The sequence below is a fragment of the Diabrotica undecimpunctata genome, chromosome 1, assembly GCF_040954645.1.
Source record: "Diabrotica undecimpunctata isolate CICGRU chromosome 1, icDiaUnde3, whole genome shotgun sequence".
NCBI classification, from domain to species: Eukaryota; Metazoa; Arthropoda; class Insecta; order Coleoptera; family Chrysomelidae; genus Diabrotica; species Diabrotica undecimpunctata.
This window is the reverse complement of record NC_092803.1, coordinates 127,744,615-127,756,634: the sequence shown is the minus strand read 5'-3', so window position 1 is coordinate 127,756,634 and position 12,020 is coordinate 127,744,615. Positions and strand designations below refer to the sequence as shown.

General features: G+C 30.9%; 1 protein-coding gene across 2 annotated transcripts in view; it reads right to left on the bottom strand.

The window, feature by feature from the left end:
* Positions 1–12,020, bottom strand: part of igl (IQ calmodulin-binding domain containing protein igloo) — an 838,464-nt gene that overhangs the window by 146,013 nt on the left and 680,431 nt on the right. For both annotated transcript variants that reach the window (XM_072519539.1, XM_072519536.1), the window contains exon 3: positions 10,734–11,087. In XM_072519539.1, the coding sequence (XP_072375640.1) occupies positions 10,734–11,087 (354 nt within the window). The remainder of the gene's footprint in view (positions 1–10,733; positions 11,088–12,020) is intronic.

The window sequence follows — 12,020 nt, the reverse complement described above, 5'->3', positions numbered from 1 at the left end:
TAGATAATGCTCCAATCGAGCAAGTGAAAACATTCAATTACTTGGGAATGATGGTGAATGACCAATGGGATCCTCAACAAGAAATAAAATGCCGTACCGAACAAGCAAGACAAGCTTTTCTTAAATTTAAACCGCTACTTTGTAACCGTAATCTTTCCTTCATACTCCGTTACAGAATGGTTAAGTGCTATGTATCGTCCATATTGTTATACGGCATGGAGACATGGACGTTGAAAATATCTTCCATTAACAAGTTGGAAGCCTTCGAAATGTGGACCTTGCGAAGAATGTTCCGCATAGCATGGACAGATAGGGTGAGAAACGAGGAAGTCCTAAGAAGAGCAAATACTGAGAGAGAATTGCTCAGCTTGATCAAGGCACGAAAGATTGGATACCTGGGCCACATCCTGAGAGGGGAAAAATACGCAATCCCTCAACTAATTATCCAAGGAAAGATTGAGGGCAAGAGGGAAGTAGGTCGCAAACAAATGTCGTGGCTGCGAAATATAAAGAACTGGACAGGCGTAACTAACACTGGCGAACTTTTGCATGCCGCAAAAGACAGACGTCTGACCTTAAGATAATTCGCCAACGCACTATAGGTGCACGACACCATAAGAAGAAGAAGGTCTTTAAATATAAAATTCTCAGATCTACGTTATGCACGTATCAAGACCAGCCAAACTACTGGCGAATTTACAATCACCAGAAAATACGAATACTCACTGGACTGCTTTTGCTAACAGGTGTTCTAAGATTACTTAGATTAGCCTGAATAGATTATGTAAACAGAAATACTGATTATAGAGATACAAAAATCATCTTTATGTCACAAACTATAAAAGGGCGATTCCAGATCGTCCCCGATGGAGATTGAGTGACAATATGAAAAGAAACTTAAAAGAGATAAATGTTAATCAACCTCTCGAAAAAACAAGATAGGGTAGAAAAAAATGGCGAGACTTTCTGAAGGAGGTCAAAACCCTTAATGGGTAATTCGGTTACCGAAAGACACTTAATAAATTCACGAAGAACGTAAGAGTATTGTTAAGTAATTACTCTAACTGTCTTAATATTGTTCTGAAGCTATTTTCTTGTGGCATTTTAAAGTAATTACTATTTAAATCGGAATAAGCCACAATTAAAGATTAAATTACGTTTATTTACGTTTCAATTTACACTTCGAAAATAGTTCTCAAAATACAAACATTAGTAAATTAAACAAATTTTTGTTTTGATATACTAATGTTTGTATTTTGAGAACTATTTCCGAAGTATAAATTGAAACGTAAATAAACGTAATTTAACCTTTAATTGTGGCTTATTCCCATTTAAATAGTAATTACTAACTGTCTTACTAATAAAACACTCGTATTCTAAGGTTATTCCGTATTTATATCTAGAATAGTTATCCTAAGTATCAGGTAAATATAATACTAAAATATTTTGTTACAAATATAGTCGGTATATGTTAATTATAAGTATTCCCACTTTATTCCGAAATCATAGTTTGGCAATGTCGCAATCTTTTGCACAAATACATAGAACAATGACATATTGAGTGAAATATGTCAATTTTGATTTTTCTTTGAAACTGACAACTGACACCAAATATATCTTCTTCTTTATTTGTTATCTTATATGTTGAGTTTGAGTATTTTAAAATTGCAAAAAAGTTGCAAGAAGTTGCAAAATTGTCAGTGTATTTTGAAAATGGATTTATTCTTTCTTTGAAAGCTTTTCTTTTTCGTGTATTTTCCATCATATTAATTAAATTATCAACTTCCTCGACAGCCGCAACACCTCTTAAACACATTTTTTTATTATATACATAGCTACTCACAAAACAATACAAAAAATAATATATTCTTGTTACTTATGACTTTGACATTCATAAAATAGGTTATACCACGGTTATACCAGACTTAAACAAGGGTGTGGGTCGGTATAATCTTGGAATAAATTCTTATACCAAGTATAACTTATATCTAAGTTATTCCATGTATATTGTTAGTGATTTTGCCTATACCTGATTTATTATAAGTATAAGTTTTATACTTGGTTTATTAGTTATGCTATAAGTAGTTAAATAAAGTTAACAGTTAGTATAAAATTTTATTAGATAATAATATAATATGAAATGTGTAAGGTACCGTACGGATTCTATTTTAAAATTTTAAATAAAATAATATATATTTTAAAAATTTTCTTCCAATTTACTTTTATCATAAACATAATTTGGTACAACGTCCTGTATTATAACGTCATTCCATTTTCGTTATACGTTCCACACCGTCGAATTATTCAAATTAGTTGAAATATAGGCCATGAATATTTACTCCAACTTTTACAACTCAATTTTGTGTTTTTTCAGTCGTTACTTCCACCAAGTTAGGAATCGGGTAAAATAATAACGGTATTTTCAAATGTCATCATCAAATATTCAGCGGTAAACATACCTTGATGTTTACTAAAATGAATGAAATCAGAAAATATTAGAAAGTTAATGCGAGAAAATTGTTAAAAAATAAAGAGCAAAACGTTGGCACCCCAAATAAACTCATTCATAGGTCGTTTCGATATACCAGAGTATTCTAATCTAAGTAGCCGATCCACTTAGATGTTTATACCACCACGTTAGCCTTTTTATTTTCTTTCAGAGTTTGAACAATAGATCCCGTAGATCATTTACAGTAATGTAAATGCAATTTGGCCGCTGCCCTGTTTGGCTATCTGACCGATCAATCACGTTATAGGAATCTTCTTCTAAAGCTGCTTATCTTTCACTGATGTTGGCGACCACATTGTCCAAACTTATATTCATAGCAGCTCAAAATATATCAGTCGACGTTGGCCAGCCAGGATATATATGTCTGCAGCCAAAGCTTATTGTTCCCTCAATATGGCCTTGTAGAACCAGCTGTAGAAGTCGGTATTTATTATTAAGCATAATGTGACGGAATAAGCCAGTTTTCTGTTTTCACGGTATAATTAATTTCTTTGTATTCATTTCGCGTCTGGAGAATATTTATGTGAGTTTTGTGGTGGTTTATATATGAAACACTGAGAGTGAGACATACGTCGGTAGCACCACATTTCAAATGCCTCTTACTGTTTTATGGCATCTTTTAGAAATAAAAAAGGAATATAGCCTTTGAATTATTAAAACAAAAAATAGTTAAATGCCACTATTTTACATATTAACTAAACACTGATATTGATATAAGTAATATCAATATCATCCTTATAGTATAAATAATTAATTAAATAAAAGTTAAAAATGAACAGCCTAATAACTTTTTTTTATCTTTATAAATGATATCACTAACTTAAAAATCGATGAAAATTTTTTTCTTTTTGCTGATGATACCAGTATTACCTGGAGGAACTCTAATATTACAACTCTTCATGAAATTATAACTTCTGATCCGCTTCAAATAAAAACCTCGTCCGACTCTAATTTACTCTCTTTTAACGTGGATAAGACAGTAGCATTATCCTATAAAGGAGTTCTTCAACCGTTGCTTCTTAATAACAGCCAGATCAGTATCGTTGATTCTGTAAAAATTCTTATTATTTTTATAGACAGCAACCTTAAATGGTCCATTCATATCGATTTGTTAAGTAAGAAACTAGTCTCAGCCTGCTATGCAATAACATCTGTTTTGAGGGAAATCAATTTGGTATCTTCCAAAATAACCTACTTTGCTTTGTTCTAGTCTCATCTTCAATATGGCCTTCTTTTTTGGGATTCTAGTACAGTTGCCCAATCTGATGTTTTTTTTTAAATTGCAGAAAAGAGCAATACGGGATCTTTTGTCCTCGGTAGAATAACACATTGCAGAAGCTACTTCAAAAATCACGCGATTTTAACTCTTTCCTCTCCATATATTTTAAAAACTGTTTGCTTAACTTATAAGCACCTACATGTTTTTCCAGCAAGACCTAATCATGACTACTCCACCAGAAATTCAAGCTTTGATGTGTATTTACCGATCCCGTCCACTGAGTTAGTAAAGAAATCTATATTATATTCTGCAAAAAAATAATACAACCATCCCCCTTTGCAACTTAAATCTACAACGTCTTTCCTTAAGTTCCGCCAATTGACAAAAGCATATCTATCTGAAAGACCAATTATTCAGTGGAAGAGTTTCTTAACGAACAACTTAGAAATAACAGTACGTTTAGGTACAAATATATATATATATATATATATATATATATATATATATATATATATATATATAAATTATATATATATATATATATATATATATATAATATATATATATATATATATATATATATATATATATATATATATATATATATATATATATATATATATATATATTTGGGTACACAGGCGGTAGCTTAAACTTATTCATAAACCAGTTCATAAGGTTTTATATGCAATTTGCAATTTAGTGAAATTTTGCAATGCAGTGTATTTTATTATGTTTTATTTTGTGATATTGACGATTTATGTAATTTTAGGAAATTTTAATTGTTATTGATATTTTTTGACTTTTTGTAAGTTTTGTCCATAAAATTGTAGAATTTTCAGTGACTATAAAGCATATTTCTAACAAAATAAGACATAAAGTTCACTAATCTCGGGAAATAAATCGCTACAAAATGATTCCGTAAGGGTCATAGTTTGGTGTTTATTAGACTCTTTAGGTCTATTACAGCTACATTTACTTTTTTTTATTAACTAATAACATGTTTTTTACTATAGTGCCTAACGATTTCTTCTCATTTATTTCTTTTTTCTTTTCTTGTAGCGCATCAAACGGCAGACAGTGTTTGAGGAACACAAAATAAATGAGGCCCGTTGCTCAGAATCGGAGAAGATGTGGGTGGGGCTCTTTGGATCAATCTTACTAGCACATAGACAAAAGACAAATTGAAAAGAAGAAAAATTAAAAAATGGTAGCCTAAAGCTAAATCAGAAATATGGAATAAACCATACAAAAAAAAATCATAAATAATGGCGGTATCTTTATTTTATGACGGACAAGAAAAACTTAAAACCAAAATACTTATATCAACAAATAACAATATTTAAAAATAATCTTAATCTTGAATGTTATTAAAAAACAAATTGAATTTAAAAATTTACTTGGACCGTTTTAATATCATGATGTGTAATTTTTTGGTTCTTACAATCTATATACAAAATATAGTAATGTATAAAAAAAACAAATGTGATCAAAACATAAAAAATACAGGATGTACTCCTTTGAAAATTACTAAGACTGCCCTAGTGGTCATTTAAGTATTACATAACGCAATTAAGAAAAAAGTGTCTTGTAAAAAATTACGGTGCAATAAAGGGATATGAGAGGGATCGAATAACGCGTTACGTAACATTGTTTCAATTTAATAAAAAAAACTATGTAAAAATTTCCCAAGTTGTAGTGTAATGTAATGTTTGGTAATGTAATAAAACTTTGATCAAACTTTGATCAAATAAAAGGCAGATATCGAGCATAGTTTATTAATTAAATCTTGCCCAAGTACTTTCGCTTCCTAGAGCACCTTTAGGGGCATCTGAAATAAGCCAAGAAACGCTTTTTTAACGGAAAAAAAATTAATTAACTTCGATAAAAAACTACAAAAGTTGATGGTTGATAAAAGTTTTTATTTGATTAACGTTTTAGACTTACTTTGTCAATTTTGGCTTATCCAACAATCAAAGAATGTCATAAACATAGAATTGTACAAATGGTTTAAAATTTTTTAAAAAATAGGCGAGACTACATTATGGTTTGCATCAGGAGAGAGAATGGCTTCTGGTCTTAACGGAAATGTTAAGGTGACATGTGACATATGACAGCTTGGATGGGCAGTCACAAATGTAATTGTTAACATTAGTTGGACCTAATATGGCACCGAAAAAAGAAGATATCTACCTCGTAATTTAATTTTTAATTTTTGTTAAGAATGCGATTTTATTTTAAATAAAATCTTCTATTTTATTTTCGTTTCCGTTTCTGATGACAAATGACTAATGACAGATTTAGAAATAAGTTTATTATTAAAAAAAAGTTAAAATAGAAGAATTCATGAGAAGGGCAATAAGTGATGAAGCCAAAAATGTATGTAACTATGGGACCAAGTCAGGAAAACGTTAGAAATTGTAAGATTGGCAGTAAAAGTTTATTATTGCGAGTTAGAAATCTCTTGTTTTATTTATTGGTAGGTACCACAAATGTGATGAATACAATAGCAAAGTTATTTTACCGACTTTCCGGTATTTTTCGCAACATAATTGTTATATATATATATATATATATATATATATATATATATATACATCGGTTTAGAACGTCTTTCGACGTTGTCCGATACACCATCTCTTCCTATCTTCGCAGTCGTTTGTTGTTAAATTTCTTTCGCTCATGGACTTGTTTACGCCGTGTTGCCATTCTAATCTGGATCTTCCTCTTTTCCGTTGACCTATCGGTTGCCATTCTACTACTTTTTTGGGGAGTCTTGTTGCTGGCATCCGTTGAACATGCCCATACCACCTTAATTGTTTCTTCTCTATATCGTGAGTTGTATTTCCTTCTATTCCCATACGTTGTTTTATTACATCATTTCTGATTCGGTCTCGTCTGGAAATACCTAAAAATCTTTTCATTGCATCCATCTCTACTGCTTCTATTCGCTTTTTGTTCTTTTCACTAATTCTCCATGTTTCAGCGCCATAAAGAAAAGTAGTTTTAATCATGGTCTCATATATATTAAATTTTCTTCCTTTCGTTATCTCTTTACTCGACAGTATACCATTGAGACATCCTAAGACTTTCTTTGCTTGAGTGATTCGTTTTTCTATTTCCCGTGTATTAGTTCCTGTATTGTCAAAGGCAACACCCAAGTAGTCATAGCTCTGACAGCAGGAAATATGCTGTCCGTTTTCGAGGTCTATGTTATCTGATTCGTTTCCAATACAAAGATATTTGGTTTTTGTTGTATTGACATTCATTCCCCAGTCGTTATATTCTTCTATCAGTTTTCTAAGCATGTACTGCATGTCTTCCCTGTCGGTCGCTAGCACTACCTGGTCATCAGCAAACTGTCTATCTGTGCCTTTGAGTCTCTATTTAGTTCTTGTACAGCATTTATCAAGGTGTGGTTGATTTTAGATCTTTTCAACATAATTGTTACTTTTGGTTAAAAATAATCACTTGGTTGTTACGAAATGTTTAGATCAGGAAGGGGGTACAGAAAAACGTTACGGTATGTTACATGCGAGGGGGATCAAAAATCTTTAAAAATTGCGTTACGTAATACTTGAACGCCCCGTACACTGGGTACATAATGTACGCTGGGTACAGAATGTACGCATGTAGCAAAAAAATAAAGATAGTAAGATATGTCTCCTTTTTCAAATTGACCATCAAACGGAAATATTCAGCTTAATAATTATCTGCTGACACAGTATGAAAAAGGTAAAAAATTACTGTGAATTTCTTTGTTTCACTATGTTTTATTGTAGACTTGCACGTTTGTTATTAGAATAAATACTGTTTCCCAATATTAACTACTTTATGGTAGATTTCTCAGCAATAAACAAACAAAAAACATGTTTCCGCTCCCATTGTGGAACAAAGACAGAAATTTTTACTTAAATTTTAATGGACTAAACTGGAAATTGTTGGTACTAGAGCTTAAAGTCTTTAGTACTGGCGAAAGAATGCTGGCTACTATCGGCTTATTATGAAGCTGGATTGGTAGTAATATTTATTCTCATACGAGTACATGTATGATTTTTATATTTTCCAGTAAAACAAAACTCCCGCCCTCCTGACGAATTCTATGTAGCAAGCGATTGGTCTAATTTAGAGGAATCTGACAAAGGGATGTGCCAAATGCTTTATAATCATTTTTATTTTTCATAGCGAAAGTTCTTAATGCAAACGAATGATTCGGTTTTGTTTATTACAATAGGCGCAATTCTTACAGAGAAAACGATTTAAAGAGGGCGCGGCTGCTGTAATTAAAACCTGTACAAATAAACACCTAGAGTATGGCTTGCCTTTTGGAATTCAAATATTTATGATAAAAAAACCGGTCAAATTTATAAGCAGAATAGGCTTAATACCGGGTTGCATAAAAGTTACTGTTTGCTGAATTAACTTGAATTTGAAATACGTGAATTAAAATTCTTTAAAAGTTTTTTTAATCGTTACTCTCTTTAACCTCATTATAGATAGTTTTATTTAACTAATAACATACAACCGACGCATTTAGTTAGTCATACCGTATACTAAATCCTTATTTATATGCTTACATGTCAAAAAATATTGTTCTGATTCTGATTTAGTTATTGAAAAAGTCCAAAGATTTCGTTTATATATTCGAATGTAACTTCTAATTCTATTTTTACACTACGTAGAATAAAAAGTACTTAATAGAAAATACTGGAAAGGAGATTTCGGTAATATTTCAAATATGTGTTTCTATTAAGCAGTTTTACTGCTTTTTTTGTTTTTTTTTACTTAGTGAAAAATTCTTCTAATAATTTAATTTTATCTGACTCATCTATATTGACAATTCAGACATACTTTATACATTGTAAAGTAGACGACTTTAAAATGATATTGCCAATATTGTTGAGTTGCGTTCCTGGGACGACTTTACTTATAAGATAGTTCATTCGATTACATGAAATCAACTTTAACTTGAGAATATCCGTCAGAAAAGATCATAACATGTAATTCGTCTTTAAAAAGACAAATACATGCCACGATGATAGTAAAATTCTCCTGTTAGTGATTCCATAGTAAATTATGATGGAAAAACCAGGAAAAAAACCTCATAATACTATCCCGATATGGTAAGTATTTGATCGTGCATTTAGTTTACCTTCAATAAACACCAAATTCCGATTTTATATCTAAAAAACATAAATGATGTATTCTCTATATGTTACTGACTTACCAATACTGGTATTTTCCTTTTAATAACTTCCTCTTTCAATATGGGTAATAGGAAAATAATAAACACGAGGAAAATAACAATACCATACATAAAAGGATTATCGGAAAAGCTTAAAAGGATAGGAAATAAATTGAACATTTCAACAACATTCAAAGCAACAAACACGTTGAGATCTATTTTGTCCAAAACCAAACCTAACAATGAACAAGAAATGACAAGGAATTGCATTTATAAAATACCTTGTGGATGCGATCAGTTTTATTTAGGTGAAACATCAAGGCCATTAAATGTTAGAATAAGTGAACATCAATCCTATATTACAAATAGAAAATTTGATAGATCTCAAATATGTAAACACGCATGGGATAATGAACATAAGGTTCAATGGAATGATCAAATATAGTCCTAAAAGAAACGGATGGTAGAAAGAGAAAAATCAAAGAAGCGGCTCTAATTATGCTAAATGAGACCAATTGTGTTGCGAATTCCTCGGCAAAATGTAGTAGGATCTGGTTACCCATATTGAAAGTGGAAGTTATTAAAAGGAAAATACCATTATTGGTAAGTCAGTAACATATAGAGAATACATCATTTATATTTTTTAAATAACAAACATATAAAATCGGAATTTGGTGTTTATTGAAGGTAAACTAAATGCACGATCAAATACTTACCATGTCGGGATAGTATTATGAGGTTTTTTTTTCCTGGTTTTTCCCTCATAATTTACTATGGAATCACTAACAGGAGAATTTTACTGTCATCATGGCATGTATTTGTCTTTTTAAAGACAAATTACATGTTATGATCTTTTCTGACGGATATTCTCAAGTTAAAGTTGATTTCATGTAATCGAATGAACTATCTTATAAGTAAAATCGTCCCAGGAACGCAACTTAACAATATTGGCAATATCATTTTAAAGTCGTCAGTTAAAGTAACAAAAAACAAAATTTGTTTAATTTACTAATGTTTGTATTTTGAGAACGATTTCCGAAGTGGAAATTGAAACGTCAATAAACGTATTTTAGCCTTTAATTATGGCTTATTCGGATTCAAATAGTAATTAGTAAAATAGCTTCAGAACAATATTCATTTAATGTAACTCCCCTTTAATATTTCTATTTGTTTTCTTTAAACACGTCTATGAGTTCCTTACGATGTTTAAAATTAAAGTTAACTACGCTAATATTATAATCCCATCTAGTAGCAGCTACTCTAAAAATTTATTTATGTCTTTTAAAATATTTATCCATTCACGTAGAGTTTAAAAAAAGGCTGCTATGACCGACAAATTATAAAAAATACGCATACTTTTAAATTTTTAGATGCACTGGTATCTGTCATAATAATTTTTTCATGCACTGTTATCTGTATCTTCACGCAAATAACATTTAACGTTTGGTTACTTAAAAGAAAAACAAAATAATGAATCATGTATCACTTAGTTTCTCTAAATTATAACAGTTATTAAAAAAACATGTAGGTATCTCTATTATGACTTCGGATACTATACATAATTTGTGTTTGTTAAAAAAAGTTATTAATAATTTATCTATCTCATATCGAGTTTAACCGTTCTAAACTATTAGTTAATTCTACTCAAGAAAACTCTATTAAGTTTAAGACGACTAAATCACACTCCGCAATTTACTTCTTAATAAAAACATAATTAAAACTACGTCTTTAGTCAGATTTGTCGTGTCTGTAGTATACATAATGTATAATAGCGCATCTTGTAGGTTTGTCCTTCATAAATTCTTAAAGTTTCCACTTACCAGCATCGTCCAACCGAAATTCCGCTTCCAGCTCTTCCCTAGTGGGCTCGTTTGAGTTTGTGTTGTTGGCCTCGGCCGATTCCACTTTGCCCGCCGGTTGTTTCATGCTTTTTCTCGACTGGTGTCCTCGGAACGCGGCCTGGATTCTCGTAGCCGCTTTCTCTTCTTCCTTTTGGTCTTCCTGGTCTGTTTGGTCGGCGGACTGCTCGTCGGCGGCACTCACGCTGTTATCTACGGTCGATTGTTTCGAGTCTTCCTTACTTGTGTCAGGGGTGGTCGCTGTTCGAACTGTGGCGGAGCCGTTCGAATGGAGGGTGATGGTTTTTGCAGATGCCGGTTTGACGTCAGTAGATTCTGAAAACAACAAACATTTATAAATAAAATTATGATTATGATATAATAGCGTGTAAATTTTAAAAAGTTACAAACTGCAAAAATACAATTTTATTGTCATCTTATAATATTTTCGTATATACAACATGTTCTATTTTTTAAATTATTAGTTTAAAATATTGTTTTCGCCTTTATAGATGATAAAACATAACAATAAACACTGTTTGTTTATAAAGAATTGCATCTGAAGTTAAAATTCTTAGAATAATAAATAACGATATAATAACACGGCAGAACTCCATATTTTTTCGTATGAGATTAAACAACAATTGATTGGAATGAAAACAATATTTTACGTTGCGATTTCCAAACCGGAAATCATTTTAAACACGGTTCTAAACATTACAGTACTGATTGGAACTTCGAACTACTGTTTTGTATGTTTTGTCAGATAAGTCTAATTTTTAAATTATTATAAAATTAATATAAATAACGAAACTCTTAAGTATGGTATGAGTCTAGTAATGGAGGATATTTTTACAAATAAATACATTTCTTAAAGATTATGCAATGAAATGTACGTTCTGTAATATCTAACAAAAATTCTTTGATTCAATTTTGATCAGAAGAGAATGTAAATATTGCTTTGTCGAGTAAAACTTGGTTAAAAAAAATTGTAGTATACAGCTTTAAAGGTTATAATCTCATCCGGAAAGATCATGAGGATGGCTATAGTGGAAGAGCCGTTCTAGTTAAAAATACTTTTGATTTTAGATAAGTAAATATCATTAGCAATTTTTATGGTGAAATTCCAGTTTGTGGATGCACAGTAAAAAAAATTTAATTAATGTTTTATCAATTTATCAAGTACCAAAAACTAAAACTAAAACAGATGATTGGGATACATTTTTTTCCCAAATAAAGCCCCCCTTTGAATGAATTCACATAATGTAT